The 19,214-nt window shown below is 38.8% G+C and overlaps 4 protein-coding genes across 5 annotated transcripts; 3 read left to right on the forward strand and 1 right to left on the reverse strand.

Moving 5' to 3' along the window:
- The first annotated feature begins 17 nt into the window (after positions 1-17).
- idh3a (isocitrate dehydrogenase (NAD(+)) 3 catalytic subunit alpha) lies at positions 18-5,253 on the forward strand. Of its 2 annotated transcripts, XM_068723843.1 has the most exons (12): positions 38-104; positions 334-399; positions 1,070-1,132; positions 1,275-1,358; positions 1,574-1,688; positions 1,884-2,071; positions 2,360-2,493; positions 2,590-2,692; positions 2,822-2,886; positions 3,502-3,586; positions 4,345-4,497; positions 4,587-5,253. In XM_068723843.1, exons 1-12 carry the CDS (start codon positions 78-80, stop codon positions 4,668-4,670), a joined length of 1,167 nt encoding a protein of 388 aa, XP_068579944.1. In that variant the 5' UTR covers positions 38-77; the 3' UTR covers positions 4,671-5,253. The 2 variants fall into 2 exon arrangements, with proteins under 2 accessions (XP_068579945.1, XP_068579944.1); XM_068723844.1 differs by lacking the exon at positions 334-399 and having other exon boundaries at positions 18-104.
- Positions 5,254-8,366: 3,113 nt separating this feature from the next.
- dnaja (DnaJ heat shock protein family (Hsp40) member A) lies at positions 8,367-13,675 on the forward strand. The gene is made up of 8 exons (XM_068723452.1): positions 8,367-8,506; positions 8,895-9,035; positions 10,074-10,248; positions 12,000-12,104; positions 12,202-12,429; positions 12,530-12,760; positions 12,856-12,956; positions 13,040-13,675. The coding sequence occupies exons 2-8, from the start codon at positions 8,904-8,906 to the stop codon at positions 13,253-13,255; spliced, it is 1,188 nt and encodes a 395-aa protein (XP_068579553.1). The 5' UTR covers positions 8,367-8,506; positions 8,895-8,903; the 3' UTR covers positions 13,256-13,675.
- On the reverse strand, positions 13,662-15,122 carry rps27l (ribosomal protein S27 like). Its single transcript, XM_068723456.1, has 4 exons — positions 15,015-15,122; positions 14,256-14,364; positions 14,018-14,128; positions 13,662-13,902 (listed from the first exon to the last, which is right to left on the reverse strand). Exons 1-4 carry the CDS (start codon positions 15,018-15,020, stop codon positions 13,874-13,876), a joined length of 255 nt encoding a protein of 84 aa, XP_068579557.1. The 5' UTR covers positions 15,021-15,122; the 3' UTR covers positions 13,662-13,873.
- Positions 15,123-15,605: 483 nt separating this feature from the next.
- Positions 15,606-19,111, forward strand: LOC137881488 (ras-related protein Rab-8B-like). The gene is made up of 8 exons (XM_068723455.1): positions 15,606-15,884; positions 16,482-16,542; positions 16,632-16,692; positions 16,774-16,851; positions 16,971-17,060; positions 17,162-17,227; positions 17,320-17,370; positions 17,956-19,111. The coding sequence occupies exons 1-8, from the start codon at positions 15,761-15,763 to the stop codon at positions 18,046-18,048; spliced, it is 624 nt and encodes a 207-aa protein (XP_068579556.1). The 5' UTR covers positions 15,606-15,760; the 3' UTR covers positions 18,049-19,111.
- The last annotated feature ends 103 nt before the right edge of the window (positions 19,112-19,214 follow it).

A 19,214-nucleotide genomic window follows, 5' to 3' on the forward strand; every position in this document is an offset into this window, starting at 1 on the left:
ACGGACATCCGCTTTGTGTTGCGGTGAGCTTGACAAGCTGCTGCTGACTCTGCTGCATCGACCTTGGCTGGTTGAAGATGGCAGGGACGGCGTGGAGGTCAGCGGTATGTACGGGGGAAATATGTAAATAGTATTTTAGGTATTGCAACAAACTCATGACATTGTGTTTAGATTAATCCAGTGACGCTAAACCTGCAGGTCTACTAGATACTAACGTAACCTACCCATGCAACTAGCTAGCTGTTACATGTCTTGTTTTACCATGCATTGTTGTAAAAGTTAGTTTGTAGCTGATTGCTCAACAGATGTCAATGAAATGTCCCTCATCTACAGATTCTTAACCTACTAAAACAGTGGGGTTTGTCGCTCAATGGCAAGGATAAAATCAAGGCTCAGGAAGTAAGTTAAGCACTATGGTTCAGCATAACGTTACGTATTCAAACGTGGACTATCCTTCCTGCGTTTGGAAAAAGCTCCCAGCGCCTTTGCTACTGCATGTCTACAATTTCTGCAATTCAACTATAGCGTTAAGCTACGAGAACATGTGTTAAGATAATTTACTGTAAACTGTCAGCTGTGTTTCAAAGCTAAAGTATTGTCTATTAGTGATCTTCATTGCCCTCTTTTGAGGTGATGGTGTTTATCAACAGCAAAGGTTAATTGCATATTAAGTCACTTATACTGAACAAGACAACAGAAAATTGCCTTTTCGACACAATGAACATGCTGATCAAAGAACTAACAACTCCTGCTGTGAATGGGATCGACTCTCCTCTTCCAGGACGTCCTTTGCAAATTACTCCCAAGTCATGCTTATCCATCCAGACATTAATGGCTCGTGTTTCATGTAATTGTACTGCTTGTCATGTTCAGAAATGTGTGCACAACAGTGATTATGTATCTTTTTGGTCAAAGAGAGTGCAGTACAGAGGAATAGTTATCCAAATCAAGTAGTCTTGTAACATTTGTGTACAATTCTTGGGTACTTCTGTTCTTTGTTGGGGAGGGGGGGTTTGGGGGTAGTGTTTAATTTTGCCTTTACAAACCTTGGCCATTTTTGATTTGTTAGGTGTCACGAGTGGTTGGAGCTTTGAAGACAGAGACTCCACTACCCAGGACGTTCACGCGTGGAGTATGTATCTTTCCTCTAATGCTACACAAAAAAATCTTGGAAGATCTTTGATGTAACTTTTTGTTTGTATTAAACTGTGACTCTGACGTGGGTAATTATTCTTATATCATTGAATGTTATGTGTCTTTGTTCTGCCTCACAGATTCAAACTGTTACTTTAATCCCTGGGGATGGAATTGGTCCGGAGATCTCCACTGCTGTCATGAAGATATTTGAAGTAGCTGAAGTTAGTACTGGGTGCCAGACATCATTGTTCACCAGGAACAATAAACATCAAAAGGATTGTTTTTCGGTTGCGATAGATAACACTGTATTTGCATTACTCCAGCACTAATCCTGAAGAGACAAATCAGATAAATACTTAAAGTCTTGAAAAAGCTCCATAATGTAAACTAATCTAGTGATTTTGTTGTACATACGCTTTATTTATTTTTTATCTAGGCACCTATTCAGTGGGAGGAGAGAAATGTTACAGCCATCCAAGGGCCTGGTGGCAAGTGGATGATCCCTCCTGATGCCAAAGAATCGATGGACAGGAACAAAATTGGCCTAAAAGGTAACCTGTTTAGTAGGCTTATAATTACTTCGAGCAATAAAATAACTTTATCCTTTGTGTTGGAAAGAGGTTTAAGAATACGTGACTGATACTTTACTGTTCATTACAAACATGACAAATTGGTTTAGATCTTATCCCTCCAAAAAGGAGTTTTATTTTTGTTCTGGTACATAATATTGAATTGCTTAACAACAGGTCCTTTGAAGACGCCAATAGCTGCTGGCCATCCCTCTATGAACCTCCTGCTGAGGAAAACCTTTGACCTCTATGCCAATGTGCGCCCCTGTGTGTCCATTGAGGGCTACAAGACCCCCTACACGGATGTGAACCTGGTCACCATCAGGGAGAACACGGAGGGAGAATACAGTGGGATTGAACATGTGGTGAGACCCTTTAATAGCACATAACTTGTTTAGTTGTTAGATTGTTTACAGTTTTTTTCATACATTACATTGTTCTTTTGACATTTTGATTATTTCCTCACTCATAGAGGCTTATGTAATTTACTAGATCAAAACGTTGTATCTCATCATCTTCTTTTGCTTCCCCAGGGAAGACACCTTTTGATATGAAGGAATTGAACCGTTAGCATTTTGTTTTTGAAATAGCTCAAACACTAGTTATACTTTACATATTTTACCTGAATGTCTCTTGGATTTGTATTTTTTCAGATTGTTGATGGGGTTGTACAGAGTATTAAGCTCATTACAGAGCAAGCCAGCCAACGCATCGCAGAGTATGCTTTTGAATATGCCAAAAATAATCAGAGGGCCAGTGTTACTGCTGTTCATAAGGCCAATATTATGTAAGTTGTATTCAGTACAAATTACTTCTAGTAATTTGTCATTTTAAAGCTGTTTGCTAAAATTAAATGGTTGTCCTCTATTGACGTTTCTTATAGGCGCATGTCTGATGGCCTTTTCCTGCGAAAATGCAGAGAGGCTGCTGAAAAGCACAAAGATGTGAAATTCAATGAGATGTACTTGGATACTGTTTGCCTTAATGTAAGTCTCAATTTCTTTTGTTATGAATTGGTTTTGTGTGTATAATGTTTTAGGTGGATATAAAGAAATATTTTGTTGGAGGTTTTGCTAATTAATTAATAGTTGCATGGTTTATACATGTTCTTATAGATGGTACAGGATCCCACAAAGTTTGATGTTTTAGTGATGCCGAATTTGTATGGAGACATCTTGAGGTAAGTAAACCACTTACATATTGCACTAGTTGTACTAATAAGTAATATTTTCTCCAATAATTTTGTTCCTCAATGAAATCAAACCACAAAGCACGTATTTACAAACTAATTTAATTGCTCAGAAAGCAGATACAGTAAACATGCAGCAAATTCTCTATTCACGAACATGCATTTACACACTATTGTAAATAATGTCATCTTGTTTTAATATACATTTAGAAATATGTTGGAACCAAGAAAGTAGTACAGACTGTGTGGATTCAACCAGAAATATTCCAACAATTACAAAAATCTTAGACAAAGTAACTTTAGGCTTACCTGAAATATTTCATTTCAGGGATTTAATGTATCAATAAGGACAAATCAGTTGAAATCTGAACTAAATACTGTACCGTCTACAAACCTTTTGTAGACAAGATGGATTTATAGCGATGCTAAGTATTAAAAAATTGCACTGACAAGATCTGCATCAGTTGCAAACGATGTGCTTTGTATGTACATGAAATCTAATTAGCAAGGTCAATGTTTATGCACAAGAAGACATCTAAAAGGCAACTGTGTGTGTGTGTGTGTGTGTGTGTGTGTGTGTGTGTGTGTGTGTGTGTACCATTACAGTGATCTTTGTGCTGGACTAATTGGAGGTCTTGGAGTGACTCCTAGTGGAAACATTGGCACTAATGGTGTTGCCATATTCGAGTCGGTATGTTCTTCTTATTTCGATTTGTCAGACAGTGATGACCAAAGTACATGTTGCACAGTAGAAGTTCATGGTGTGGGATGAGTTAGTTAAGGAGAGAGACCAAGTGTGTGCAAATCCTGGCAAATATACTCGTGTGCGAGACAAAATAACGTAACTGTAGGGCACAAAGGAGGTCTGCACACAGTTCCAAACGGCTCCAAAGGGTAAATTTCTCTTTCTCTTGTTATGATCTGCAAAGATCTTCATCAAGCAAATGTGAAAGGGAAAACAGGGCTCCCTTGCAGAGGTCGCAATCAACCCACATCGCTATCACCTGCTGGTCAGGAAACGGCAGGGGAAGAAAATCTACTTTTAATATTTAACTATCTTCTTATCAAATGACCACCATGTGTTTTTCAGGTTTTGTTATATTTAACATTGTATTCTCTACACATATTTTTGGGGAGTTTTCCTGTTTTTTCTATGTTTATGAGTACTGTATCGCCACCTTGTGGTATATTTTCCCTGTTGTTTGAGGTGATAGTGATCTGGGTTGATTGCTACTTTGACAAGAGAGGCCTGTTTTCTCTTTCACATTTACCTGCGGAGGATGATACAGATTGAAATGTTGCCTTACAAGAGAAATAAACCCATTTGGAGTGTGCAGACCTCCTTTTGTGCCCCAGAGTAAGGCACATCAAAGTTTGGCTTCTTTGTGTTTCTTGTCTTTTCATAAATCTCAACCATGATGATAAATTGTGATTCATTTCTCCTGTCAGGTTCATGGAACTGCCCCAGACATAGCAGGAAAAGACATGGCCAACCCTACCGCCTTGCTGCTCAGTGCAGTCATGATGCTGCGGCACATGGGCCTGCATGGCCACGCCAAGAAGATTGAGACCGCCTGCTTTGACGTCATTCGAGATAAAAAGGTAATCTACTTTTCACGAAAGAAAGTAATGTCATTTTGGTTGTAAGTTTTTATTTTGATTCATTATGATTTTTATCATCTGTCTTCAAGGTTCTAACCAAAGACCTGGGAGGAAACTCCAAGTGCTCAGAATTCACAGAAGCAATATGTCAACGAGTTCGGGATCTGGCTTAATAAGACCACAAGTTATTTGTTAGGGTCACTTTATTTCATGTCAAGTTGTATCTGCACATACTGCACATTTTAAACCATGATATGTATTTAAAAAAAACACTCTGGGATTAGAAATTCCAAATCGTGTTGCGCTATCTCTTGAGCAACAGTTACTGTATATGTGATATGCATTTTATTCCTGAACTGTATAATCTGTGGTAGATATTGGCTATTTATTGGCTACATTTCAACTATTGTCTTATGTAATTAACCCTGATATTTTGACATAAAAGATGCAATCTGTAATCTCCATGACCACTTGAGAAACACTCAACAAGTCAAACCCATAAAATATGTTTGTGGATATATTTCACATTAATTTATGAAATTAAAGATTTAATGATTTAAACATAGTAAATTATCAGTTAACGGTTATAGTAATCTCTATTATGAAACTTCATGTAAAACAGTTTTTCTTGCTGCAACTATAATGAATGTATACAGAAAAAATAATATTACAATGACATCAGAAATGATAGACTTTTTATTCAGTGTTATGGAAATGACTTGTGGGTATCATAAACCATCTCAGCTGCTATGATGATGATGACTCCTGTGTGATTAGATTCCTGGTGGATATACTGAATACCACAGATTTACAAAAACTACCGAGTAAGATCCTGTCATACAAGTAACTGGTATGATTTCAAAGCAGTACAAATGTATTGTTTACCAGAAACTAATAGGAATTAATAAGAAATATTTCTGCCGAAGAGAAGAAATTAAATAAGGTTCCTGTATTATTTATGCATTTTTAATATAAGCCACAGAGATAATTAAATTCCATGCATGCCCACAAGATTTATGAGATATGCGACGTGATTTTCATACTAATTTCTGAGGAACATGACGCGACTCTAGATAGAGGCACTATGACCTTGTGGTACATCTCAAACACAACAGGGAGACGGAGCTTCACTGTGGGACCTGAAACCAGACAATATAATGAGCAACAGTTTTCTGCAATCCTTAAAATTGCATCGCTTTGAATACATAAAGAATAATGTATTTAGTACACAACGTTGTCTATTGATCCATGTTTTGTCAAATTTACCCACCCCGTAAATGGTTTATTCACAAAGATACAGTTATATCACATGACTTCACATGAGATATAATTTTTCATTATCTGGATAATAAGGCATCACCTTCAGTGCTAAAAGCATTGACAAGAACTTCCTCTTGTCTCCAATGAGCATGACATTGCTGATGATGGCTCCTTTTTCACTGCTTCCTCCATGGGAACAGCTGTGATAATCAGCTCTGACTGAAGGGAGAGACAGGGCACCCTGACATTACATGACTCCTAACAAGGATAATAGATCCGTATGTTCTGTCCAGAACAACATGGACTCAAGTGTGGGTAATGCACAGAATGTGAGCTAGTGGCCTAAGATGAGCAATTTTCTTACAATAGCTTCATTTGCTCATATTATTCTACCTTTTCTTCTCCCTGTGATGGACAAAAAACCCTATTCGTCTTGCTTCCCCAGATCTCCAGAATGCAGCCATCCGTCTTCATCCAAAGCTTCTCTTATTTTGTCCTCCATATTGAGGAAACCCATGAAAATGTTACTTCCCCAAAAGCAAATTTCGCCTGTCTCCTTGACCATTCGACTGACATCGCCCATGTCACCAGTTTCTTTTTCACATATCCACACTCACTGATAGTAATTGTACCCAGTATAGCTTTACCATAATACTTTTTTACTTTTAAGTGAAAATCATTTGTTTAAATCCCTCTCATTGTCCTCCTGTAAGAAAACAGGTCATTATAGACACGTGAGAAAGAACAAAGTTCTATATTTGGATACAGATATAGGCTCCTTCAGGTCAGGGCTGTATGTGTCTCTCTCACCCTGCCATGATGGCACCTACTGCAGAGAAGAACCATTCTGCCGAGTTGAATCCTTGTATTGTCACTCGATGGGATCACTCTAAACCAAGCTGCACACATTAACAAACTTTTTTTTGTCTTTTCCTATTTGTAAATATCCATTGACAATACTCAATAGTTGTCATTATGTATTACAGTCAATATGCTCTCTCTTTGTACAACATACAGCTCTTGGCTGCATGCTCTCCCGCAGAATTTATGGGTCCAATTTTCAGCTATGTTGTTTCCCCGCCACAATGTCAGGCTTTTGGCAGAGCTACGGCCCCCTTGCTTTGTTTGACAGAATATGTTAAATGAAAGCTGAAAGACAGTTCACTCTCACTCAATCAAAATATTATGAAATACATTTTGTCTGAGTTACCCAAGTCATAGTTGGACATAAAGGTTGCAAACAGTCTAAATCACAATATAAGTCTTGAAATGAGACTAAATTAACTTTTAGCTTCTGTTCCTTATCTATATCAGAGGGCCATTATAATAAAGTGGACAGGAACATCAAATCAACAACTTTGGCAAAAGTGTTGATACTCTTTCGAATACAGGCAAACAAAAGTGTTCAGTGACAAATTCTGGTCCACCTGTCATCACACTTGTAATGTTGCATTGTAGTGAACTTGCAACTAACTGTTGAATCTGGTTCATTCAGCCTTAACTGAAAAATATTACAACCTATCCCACTGCTGAACGGAACTTCTGCTCAACAGCATTAGTGTCGTCTGATGAGACTGTCGCATCTCCTCATCCTAGATACAAAACAAAGTTCATTTTAAGGTTACTTCCCTGCTCTTAAATTGATCATCTCCTCATCAGATCTCCTGGTGGTGTGGGATTAACCTGAAGTGAAATTAGGTTGTGACTACGCGCCGTTTCCTCTACAATCAAATCTGAAATTAGACAAATTGTCTCATGAATGTGATTTGAAGTTGGCTCGTGAATGAGATTTTGAAGGGCTTTAATTTTGAAATGCTAGATCAGAATGTCCAGGTTCTCTCTGAGTGACACCTTGAGGTGGCCTGCTATTAAGCCTCTTGCTTTGCTCAAGGGAGTAATTATCAAAATCCAACATGTGTGAAACAGAAAATATTTTCTTGTTGGACAGTTGCACCTTTAAATAGTTTAGTGTTTTCATATGTAAACAGTGTGATTATAATTTGAAATCGCACACAGAAAAGGCAAACCTTAATCATAACAATCTATCAACTTTGACCAAGTAGCGCATGAGCTACAGTTTGTATCTGATGGAAATTAAAATAGCCCAATATTTGAGTTTAGTTTTCCAAAGCTGCCTTATTCTTCTGATTCCTACCAAACAGAAAGTCCATCTTTGATATAAAGCATGTTTATACTACTTGTACAAATGTACAATCATAACAGACTTTTGATAAAGTCTGTTAAGTATCTCACTGTTTCATGTGAAATTCTTTACAGGCATTTGACCCTATGGTGGAATTAAAACAGACTACATTTACTCAAGTAGCCTACTGTATTTAAGTACAATTTTGTGGTATTTGTACTTTACATGAGTATTCACATTTGTATGCTACTTTATTCTCTCACTACATTTCAGAGTGAAATATTGTAGCATACTTGTTTGGTCTTATTTGATCGCTTTAGCTTTTAGTTATATTGCAGGTACATTATTAAAACATCATATATTTAACAACATGGATTTGAGGATCTGAGTAGCCTTTGGCTCTCTCTCTCTCTTTCTATCTCTCTCTTTCTATCTCTCTCTTTCTCTCTCTCCCTCTCAGGTCCAACGACACTTCCGGTGGCCACTCTTCTCACAGCGCTCCAGAAAGTTCTGCGCGGTAGAGCCTTTATAAGAACCAGCCATCTTCCGTCACCAGTCTCAGCGAAACTCGAGCGAAAGCTATAGGATATTCATATCAACGGGCAAGTAAGTACACGGCGCTATGATTGGAAACCGCTATTTAGCCATACGGCTAATGAATGCTAACAGTTTCGTTCAAGCTTGAACATAACGTAGGCTCTTAATTAACGGTATATGGTTGCAAGGAATTTACGTTAAACCACACGTGCTGCTGCCAGTGGCTATACCGTTTCCTCACGTTATCTGTAAGCGTAACGTTACGCAACTGTGTTCTGTCCATCAGTTACCATTATTATTTGTTACCATTTTAACGCACGTCCTGGCTACTGTGGACTTTGTTGATGTGTATCAACGTTGTTAGCTAACGTTGATTTTAGGTTCTACTACATGTAGCTAACTGTTACGTAGACGGTAGCATTGGATATATATGCTAATGAATATCTTTTGGTTTTAGGTTGTCACTATGGTGCACGAAACCGGCTACTACGATCTGTTGGGTATCAATCCCAAAGCCTCACAAGATGACCTTAAAAAAGCGTACAGGAAACTCGCATTGAAATATCACCCCGACAAGAACCCCGATGAGGGAGAGAAGGTAAGTTAGCGCTAGTTACATAAAACTAACGTGAGGGTGTCCCTGAAGCCGTCTATGGATGTTAGAAACGCCCTTGCTAATTTTAAACTGCTCGCCTTGTTGAATTACCCCCCCCCCCCCCCCCCCCGGAACTCTCTGGAATGGTCTCGCAGCTCCTCGGTTTAGGAAGAACGCTCCCCTGACACTGGGTGAAGTGCATCAGACAAGACGTTGTGACATTAAACTGTCATTGTAGACAATATGTTAACACTCCAGGGCTCATGAGGCTGATATATTTGAGAAGAACTTGACGCATAATCTGATAATGTACACCAGAAATACTTGAAGAATCTCTAGTTTAGGAAACATGAAACTAATATCAGTGATCGGTTCGGATTAATTACACCGTTTAGCGTTAAACGTTTTCTAGTCGCAGATCTCTGATAATGTTACAATGTAACCAATCCGTGTTTAAACGTTCGAAGGTTCCGTTCGGTTCCATTATGATGCGTTCAGGCTCTGCTCAGTGAAAATTAGTATTTGGCGAGGGTACATTATAACGTTATCGTGATGTGTTCATGTGTAATCTCGTAAATTGTAGTATTTGTAAGAAACTTGAGTAAATCCAGTTGTATGAAGGAGACGTTTTCACAGCAATATAAAATAAATATTTGAGATGAGTTAAAAGTAAAAGGATAACATTTGTAATTGTTAAGGGTATAGAGACTTATGAGTGGTTGAAATTATTTTTGGGACGGTGGCAAAAAAAGTTTGGAACCTTCCAGACCAGCTGCTGTGATCAAACAACAATATGGATCGACAATTAGTATCGGTGGCAAAAAAACATGATCAGGGATCTGCAAAAGTTTTATTTGCTCCCTTTTTTGTGCTGATCTAATTCATGACTCTGATCTGTGATACGACCTAAACCGCGAGTTTTTAATCCATTGCACCACTAAATATCAATCAATAGCAAAAAGAATAGTGAAGAGATCATTATTTCTGAAAACTTAAGATGCAGTCTTGTTATCAAAAAGTTCTTTATTTTTATCACCACAGTTCAAGCTTATATCTCAAGCATATGAGGTGCTGTCAAATCCAGAGAAAAGAGACCTGTATGACCAAGGAGGAGAACAAGCGATCAAAGAGGGAGGCATGAGTGGAGGAACTTCCCCAATGGACATGTTCAACATGTTCTTTGGAGGTGGAGGAAGGATGCAGAGAGAAAGAAGAGGTAGGATTTAAGTAATCTAGCAGCAGAACGCTTGCATATTCAAATACCCACGGCTTGCACAACTGTTTACCTTGCATATATATATATATATACACACAGTTGTGGTCAAAAGTTTACATACACTTGTAAAGAACATAATGTCATGGCTCTCTTGAGTTTCCCCGTTATTTCTACAACTCAGATTTTTCTCTGAGAGTGATTGGAACAGATACTTCTTTGTCACAAAAAACATTCATGAAGTTTGGTTCTTTCATGACTTTATTATGGGTTAACAGAAAAAGTGATCAAATCTGCTGGGTCAAAAATATACATACAGCAGTGCTAATATTTGGTTACATGTCCCTTGGCCATTTTCACTTCAATTAGGCGCTTTTGGTAGCCATCCACAAGCTTCTGGCAAGCTTCTCGTTGAATCTTTGACCACTCCTCTTGACAGAATTGGTGCAGTTCAGTTAAATTTGATGGCTTTCTGACATGGACTTGTTTCTTCAGCATTGTCCACATGTTCTCAATGGGATTTAAGTCAGGACTTTGGGAAGGCCATTCTAAAACCCTAATTCTAGCCTGATTTAGCCATTCCATTACCACTTTTGATGTGCGTTTGGGGTCATTGTCCTGTTGGAACACCCAACTGCGCCCAAGACCCAACCTTCGGGCTGATGATTTTAGGTTATCCTGAAGAATTTGAAGGTAATCCTCCTTCTTCATTATCCCATTTACTCTCTGTAAAGCACCAGTTCCATTGGCAGCAAAACAGCCCCACAGCATAATACTACCACCACCGTGCTTGACGGTAGGCATGGTGTTCTTTGGGGTTAAAGGCCTCACCTTTTCTCCTCCAAACATATTGCTGGGCATTGTGGCCAAACAGCTCAATTTTTGTTTCGTCTGACCACAGAACTTTCCTCCAGAAGGTCTTATCTTTGTCCATGTGATCAGCAGCAAACTTCAGTCGAGCCTTAAGGTGCCGCTTTTGGAGCAAGGGCTTCCTTCTTGCACGGCAGCCTCTCAGTCCATGGAGATGCAAAACACGCTCGACTGTGGACACTGACACCTGTGTTCCAGCAGCTTCTAATTCTTGGCAGATCTGCTTTTTGGTGGTTCTCGGTTGACTCTTCACCCTCCTGACCAATTTTCTCTCAGCAGCAGGTGATAGCTTGCGTTTTCTACCTGATCGTGGCAGTGACAAAACAGTGCCATGCACTTTATACTTACAAACAATTGTTTGCACTGTTGCTCTTGGGACCTGCAGCTGCTTTGAAATGGCTCCAAGTGACTTTCCTGACTTGTTCAAGTCAATGATTTGCTTTTTCAGATCCATGCTGAGCTCCTTTGACTTTCCCATTGTAGCGTTTGTGGGCGTTTGTATCCAATGAGCCCTATTTAAATGGCCTCAGAGAAGTCACCAGCTGTAGTCACTCATAATCACTCACAAGAAGTTAAGAGGCCATGCTATGAAGCTCATTTCATTGACACAACTTTCTAAGTCACCAAAATTGCTAATTCATGTTGCTGTATGTATATTTTTGACCCAGCAGATTTTGTCACTTTTTCTGTTAACCCATAATAAAGTCATGAAAAAAACAAACTTCATAAATGTTTTTTGTGACAAAGAAGTATCTGTTCCAATCACTCTATCGGGGAAAAATCAGAGTTGTAGAAATAACTGGAAACTCAAGAGAGCCATGACATTATGTTCTTTACAAGTGTATGTAAACTTTTGACCACAACTGTATGTGCCTTTCCTGTAGGGAAGAATGTTGTCCATCAGCTTAGTGTTACACTGGAGGAGATGTACAAAGGCAACTCCAGGAAGCTTGGACTTCAAAAGAGTGTAATTTGTGAAAAATGTGAAGGTAAGTAGTGGTTTTTTTTTTTTTTTTTTTACATTTTCAATCGCATATTCAATGTAATTGTTTTTTGTTCAATAAATGGCATTCTGTTTTGATACAGGTTATGGTGGTAAGAAAGGTGCCTTGGAGAAGTGCTCAACTTGCAAAGGAAGAGGAGTACAAGTGAAGGTGCAACAGATTGGGCCGGGCATGATCCAGCAGATCCAAAGCATGTGTGCAGACTGCCAGGGACAGGGCGAGAAATTTAACACTAAAGACCGCTGCAAGACCTGCAATGGACGCAAAGTAGAACGCAAGAAGAAAATTCTTGAAGTTCACATTGATAAAGGTATGTTATTTTCCCCCTATCTGAGATACTCATATTTTATATATCTTAGTGTAAAAATGTCAGCAGGGCAAACTAAACTGAAGATGAATATTCTGTGCAGGTATGAGAGACGGTCAGAAGATTACATTCACTGGAGAAGGCGACCAGGAACCTGGATTGGAGCCTGGAGACGTGATCATTGTTCTAGATCAGAAGGAGCACCCTGTGTTCCAGAGAAAAGTCAATGATCTGACAATGAAGATGAACATCAAACTTGCTGAGGCTCTGTGTGGTTTCAAGAAGACCATTCAAACATTAGATGATCGAATGCTCATCATTACCTCACAGCCAGGTAATTGATGGAGATTCGCTGGTCTCCAGTGCTGCCTTGTCTAGTAGACTGTGTAATTAAAATGTCGTCAACTGTTTTATTTCTTTTATCAACAGGTGAAGTAATCAAGCACAGTGACGTCAAATGTGTTCAGAATGAGGGCATGCCAATTTACAAGGAACCTTTTGAGAAGGGGCAGCTTTTCATTCATTTCCAGGTACGGTACACTGAGCACAAAACAAATGGCATTCTTAGGTTGTAGAGCACTTTAATTTAAGCTAATTGTAATTCATCCTGCAGGTGGATTTCCCAGAGACAGGCTGGCTTCCAGAGCATCTCATGTTCCAGCTGGAAAGACTGCTTCCTCCCAGGGAGGAAGTGATGATTACCGAGGACATGGAGGAGGTGCAACTGTGTGAGGTGGATGTGCGGACACAACAGAGAAGCGCCAGTGGGGAAGCTTATGAGGAAGACGAGGAGGGTCCCAGAAGTGGAGTGCAATGTCAGACGCAGTAAAAAAAACATGTTGTAGAGCATGTGGGTTTTCTGTTGTTTTGGATTCTTTCTTTTTTTTTTTGTGAACATGCTTTTAAAGTTCTGTTTTTCACAGAGTAATATAATGCAAATAAGTAACATTAGGTTAAAACAGCTGCCAAAGCTGTTTTTTGAGCAACTCTCCTGGTCTATATGCAAGTGGAGTACTCATTGTACGTTTCATTTGTGCTCCCCAAGTTATTAAAACTGTACTTGCTCACCGTCACGTATGTTCGGTATTTACGATCCATGTCTTTTATATCTGTTTCCTAAGAAATCAATGGCACATATATTTTCAGAAGCCCAACGGACTACTTCTATGCTTTCTGTGAAGGTAATCTCAATCTTGACAAACTTGTTTCATTTCTCAATAAAAGTCCCAGAATGCTTCAACTTTTAGAACAGATTTCTTTATTGCCTTAATGCGATTTTATTTTTAATCATCTTGCATTTTAAAAATGTTTGCTATGCTAGATTATAAATTCACCATAAAAGTTGGACATCTGTACAGTCACAGAACCTGCATTGTAATCGATGTAAAAACAAGGGATTTATTAACAGCATGGCTTAATTACAGACATGTAAGTGTGCAATCCCTTTTTAGTGTTGCTTCCTCCTGAAAGAGCAACCTGCAAAGCAAAAATCAAAATGAGTGAGGCAGCCTTCTACTTAAAATTGACAAGATATCTACATATATAAAAGGTTATTTATCCAATAATGATTAAACTTCTAAGGATGTTTTACCCTCAGTCAGTCTGGCCTTTCCTCCGCTTGACTGGCACAACACTGTTGCGCATCCAACACAGAGTACCACTGTTTGAGCATGGCTGAACACTGTGGTGATCTTATAGCAGCCTGCAAAAGAAACATTAATCATTGCAAAACACATGACTGGAGTAATGAGTCAATGTGTGACTACACACAATAACAGCATGTATTGTTCTTTGTATCACACGTCCAGGAGGACTTAAATCTACTGTACCTGGGCACTTCACGTCCATAAAGTAGGAGTTAGGACTCTGGACGAGTCTTTTCTTTTTATGTTGTCTTCTCTCAAGTTCAATTGAAGGATGGAGGAGGTCTCTGGCAAGCTACAGAGAAAATACATTCCACAGAAGACATTTAAATTGACAGATTTTAGTAAATTGACCTAAGTCAAATAAGTAAAACAGCTAATTAAAGAGCGTTATCTTTCCATTGCTTATGAACGTGTTTATAAAAACGCTACTCCTGAGTTACACAATGTAATGTCACGTGTTTAAGTGTGTTTTAATCTAGTCTAGTATGACAAACATGGCAAATACATCCAGATGTTAGCTAGCTGACGTTGGCAGTAACGAAAACGAATGCTAAAGTTTTTCAAATAAATTAGTTAATTTGTCTATGCATTTATATACCGCATTCAGTGAGACTGACCACCTTGTATAAAACAAAATACACGTCATTGTTTCTTGGCCCGACATTACTCCACAACAGGCTCTATCGCAGAGCGTTTCACACGTCTGATACGGTTGCGTTCCAGCAAGTAGACGCCGCCCGTGCCACACAGGGCTAACGTTAGCTAACTTTAACTACACGTGCTGCTGCTGCTACATATCGACACAACTTCCGAGGGTTCATACCGCGAACACAACTGCACCGCATGACGGTGGAAAGTCGACAATAACAAGCATTGACAGTTGACATCACAGTATATTAACTCAAACAAAATAAATTACCACGGAAAAACAGTGTAACTTACAGGCATGTTCACCGTGCTAGGCTCGCTGTCCTACGCATACGTTAGGCTGGTGGAATAGAAAGAAGAGCTGAGCAGTTCCTGGAACTGTTGTTGCCAGACCTGCGATATCCCTGGATGTTGTTAACAGGATATATTAAAATACACGAGCATGTCCTTCAATGCAATTTTGTTAAAACAAAATAATTCTTAGGAAATAGAAATGGTTTGGTGAGGACCCGATTGCAATATTGCATTTTGAACATATTTGGCATTTTCTCATCATCTAGTTACTAAAATGAAAACAAATGTGGAAACCTGCATCCTGTGTTTATAGTTGTTTGTTGCAGTTGATAAAACAGCAGATGTGTTTATGTGAGACTTTATTTAAATCGTCATATCTAGAACTGGAGGTATCTATAGATAACGCACGTTGGACCACTAAGAAACTAGAAAGAAATTATATTTATATAAAGTGATCAAAAAGCTGAAAAATTCATAGACGTATTTGACCAACCGCGGTGTTTGTATTTCGCCCATTACATATAAGACAGTGATTGTTACAAAGAAAAAAGAAAGCATGTAAAGTTAGTCCTCGGCCCGTATCCCTTAAACTACATAGACCATGATGCAAAGTAGAACGTGACGACACCCTCCTCGGCACCGGTCGGCTGCCAGTCTACCACAGACAGCTGAGGATTTCCAGACGGGGGACCCCGGCTCAATACGGCCTATTATTAGCGAAACGTCGGAGTCTACGGTGTGTTTAAATGGCGAAAACGTACGATTATTTATTCAAGCTGTTGCTCATCGGAGACAGCGGAGTCGGCAAGACATGTCTGCTGTTCAGATTCAGCGAGGACTCCTTCAACACCACCTTCATATCCACAATAGGTGAGTATACCCTGCTGCCGCCCCTAAAGATAAATCTGACATAATGCATGCCCGTATCAACCCGATGCTTTACAGCATTGCACACGTGGTGGTCAATATATTGGACTATTCATATTTTCTTCTATTGCACCGACCCATATTCGTTAAAGCGACAGTAACTGCATAAAAGCAAGACAATGGGAGAGACTCATTATAATGATCACCTGTCCTTGATGGCTTATAGGCACCAGATATTAAATATGGAATGAAATCAAAAACTATAGTCATGATGTTTGACCTTTGGACACCTTATTAAAAGACGGGGCCTTCTTTGTTCCATTCAGAATTGTTAAAATATTGTTATATCCTCCATTAAGCTCTACAGTACACTGCAGCAGCTAGTTGTCCTGTGACATTGAATGATGTCATCCTACGACTTGACATGTGATTAACAGTCCATTCAAAGGTTATTGTTCACAAAAGGAACATGTGTATTGCAGAAGTGCCTGGTTTGTGTTGCATCTTAGGCATGATGAACAAAAAATGTTCTATAATCACATGTAATTAATCAATGCAGTAAGCATCAGCCTCTGTCTGTGCCTGTTTATTCAAATGCAGGAATAGACTTCAAAATCAGAACAATCGAGCTGGATGGAAAGAGAGTCAAACTTCAAATTTGGTAAGTGTTATTTGAGAATTCTTTTTTTTTCCCTTTTTTAAAAAATCTGAGTGTGACACCAATTTTCACATTGAATTTGATGTTTTTAGGGACACTGCAGGGCAGGAGAGGTTTCGCACCATTACCACTGCTTACTATAGAGGAGCAATGGTATGTTGGCACTTCACCCTGCCCTACATCTTACACATCAAAGGAATTATTGTTTATGAGGAGGACTGTTTTTCTTCACAGGGCATTATGTTGGTCTATGACATCTGCAATGAGAAGTCTTTCGAAAACATAAAAAACTGGATTAGAAATATTGAAGAGGTGAGCGCTGAATTGAAACTAGTGTTAGTAGTTGAACTAATATTTTTTTTACATAAAATTACTTTGATATTGTGCCAACATAAGCACAACTTTGCATAATGAGTCTTTTTAACTCCCAGCATGCCTCGTCTGATGTGGAGAAGATGGTACTGGGTAACAAATGTGACATGACTGACAGGAGACAGGTGTCCAAAGACAGAGGTGAAAAAGTGAGTTTCTGCAGCCAGTCATTACTAAGAAGCAGTCCCAAACAAATTGAAATGCTGTGCAGGCTGAGTGACATGCTAACTTTGGATTTTATCTCACTTAGCTGGCTATTGATTATGGAGTTAAGTTCTTGGAAACAAGTGCAAAGTCTAGCCTAAATGTAGAAGAGGTAAGCTGATGTTTTTTTACCCCTAAAGAACCATCTAACATGGATAATAAATATGTACATTTAATATATTTTGTTTTTATTTGTCATTCCAGGCTTTTTATAACATGGGAAGAGACATATTACATAACCTGAGCTCAAAGACAGTAAGTGATTAAGATATTTTTTATAATAGATTCTACTGGGTATGGTGGGGACATGTCGCTTTTCAAAATGTGATTTTACAGTTTCATATTCATTCACTAGAATCTCTTGAAACAGTCTTCTTACTGTTCAACCGCCATTTTTCAGATAAGAGGAGCTGATAAAAATGATGATATGCTCATCTAGGTTGCTTTCAATGATCCTTCACTCAGCAGATACGCTTTGTAAGCAGTAGCGAGTGCTTGTATTTCACCTCTCAGGCTACAAAGAGGCCACTGATAGGTGGATGTTTGTACCTGGACTGTGCTCTTTGTTGTAAAGCAGCTTATACAACATGTTTGTAAAAGTGTGAGCTCTCTATTAATGAGAACCAAATGTTTGAGTCACCATTAGTTTATTAATATACTGCAATAAACATAACATTTCTATATTTTTGAAGGCCTGATAACCAGTTTCATAATAATGTTTCTTTGCACTATTGATATGAATATACTGCAGGAACTAAACCTACAACCTTGACAGGTGCTACTCTTACTGTGAAGCCCTACTTTATAACATTTCTCCACTATCACATCTTTTCTTGATAGACTGACAACAATGCTGGAGGATCAGGCAAACCAGTCAAGATCACAGAGAAAAAGTCGAAGAGGATAAAATTATTCAAGTGTTCCCTCCTCTAGGCTGCTTGCCTCTAGTGTTCACGGCTCTCTAGCGTGACTTTGCTGTTTCTGGCTCCAACCTTCCGGGCGTCCTCCCAGCAGCGACAGCAGTGGTAATATTCAGAGTTCCTTACTGCCAGCTGAAGCTCACAGGTTCACGAGTGGTTGGGATGCCATCCTGATCTGCTGCTGACCAGAAGAGGATCAATAAGGAATGAGGCCTGATACTATATATCCTGTCATGCAAAAGACCTGTGCGTGATCCTCAGAATTGGTTTGTAGCTGGCCCTGCAGAGTCTGCTCACAGGAGGCAGTGATTCTGTTGGCATTTATAATACCTCTGTTGGATGTCCTGAAAATAGACTTTATTTAATATGATAAAGTTCCACATAGTTGTCTTATAAATGTGGGAAAAAAATGGAAAATGCAGATTCTTTCATAAATTGTAGCATTGTTTTATAAACACTATCTATTACCATATTTACCATGATGATGCTGTGAGATGAACATATCACGTCTCAGCATTGATTGTACTTGTCTGTGTAAGTTCATGTACTAATATGCCTATGGTCTGGTTGCACTGGCACCATTTCTATTTATTCATGCGTACCTCGAAGGAGTCACAGTATTGTGATAGGAAAGACAAAAATATGTATAAATATAACCTACTGTCTTTTTCAGGAAACCTTCATTTAAACAGGTTTCTGTGTCAAAATGAAACTGTGAGAGGTAGTTTGTTTCTTAGGGGCTGTACCGAACTACATATTGTTATGCGATTGTCAGTATTTGCATGAAAGCTATAGGGTTACCTCTGAGTGGAACATTATTAAGCACATTTTACAGTATCTGAAAAGAATATGTTTACAGACAGTATTTGAAAGTGTCAATCATATTTGAATTAATGTTTTTGATGTTCACGTAGTGTCATGATTTTGGCACAACTAACTGATGTGTGTATACTTTATTTTCACCCTAAAATGTAGACATCCAACATGAAAACACAATGACTGAGGAAAGCTGTAATGTGAATGATTTTGAGTTACTGTATGTTAAACCAATGAAAGACAGTAAAGAAAGTGGATCTTTAAAAGAGAGAGTTATGTTGATTTTCCCCTACTGCCAACTAACATTACATTCATGACGGAAAATGTCAGTTTGGTAATGATTTTTCATTACTGTCATTCTAT

This window comes from Cebidichthys violaceus, unplaced genomic scaffold, assembly GCF_023349555.1.
Source record: "Cebidichthys violaceus isolate CVI_PGR_0920_01 unplaced genomic scaffold, fCebVio1.0.p SCAF_3, whole genome shotgun sequence".
Classification (NCBI taxonomy): Eukaryota; Metazoa; Chordata; class Actinopteri; order Perciformes; family Stichaeidae; genus Cebidichthys; species Cebidichthys violaceus.

Bases quoted from the DNA above. Each gene is read 5' to 3' on its own strand.
- idh3a (XM_068723843.1), top strand. From the start codon at position 78: ATGGCAGGGACGGCGTGGAGGTCAGCG. The intron at 1,133-1,274 runs GTATGTATCTTT...TCTGCCTCACAG, and splicing joins CCAGGACGTTCACGCGTGGA to ATTCAAACTGTTACTTTAAT. The intron at 2,887-3,501 runs GTAAGTAAACCA...GTACCATTACAG, and splicing joins TTGTATGGAGACATCTTGAG to TGATCTTTGTGCTGGACTAA.
- rps27l (XM_068723456.1), bottom strand. The intron at 14,129-14,255 runs GTACAGTAGATT...TTTCTTTTGCAG, and splicing joins TATGGACGTGAAGTGCCCAG to GCTGCTATAAGATCACCACA. The intron at 13,903-14,017 runs GTAAAACATCCT...TTTGCTTTGCAG, and splicing joins AAAGGCCAGACTGACTGAGG to GTTGCTCTTTCAGGAGGAAG.
- LOC137881488 (XM_068723455.1), top strand. From the start codon at position 15,761: ATGGCGAAAACGTACGATTATTTATTCAAGCTGTTGCTCATCGGAGAC. The intron at 17,228-17,319 runs GTAAGCTGATGT...TTGTCATTCCAG, and splicing joins CTAGCCTAAATGTAGAAGAG to GCTTTTTATAACATGGGAAG. The intron at 17,371-17,955 runs GTAAGTGATTAA...TTTTCTTGATAG, and splicing joins ATAACCTGAGCTCAAAGACA to ACTGACAACAATGCTGGAGG.
- dnaja (XM_068723452.1), top strand. From the start codon at position 8,904: ATGGTGCACGAAACCGGCTACTACGATCTGTTGGGTATCAATCCCAAA. The intron at 12,761-12,855 runs GTAATTGATGGA...TTTTATCAACAG, and splicing joins CATCATTACCTCACAGCCAG to GTGAAGTAATCAAGCACAGT. The intron at 12,957-13,039 runs GTACGGTACACT...TTCATCCTGCAG, and splicing joins AGCTTTTCATTCATTTCCAG to GTGGATTTCCCAGAGACAGG.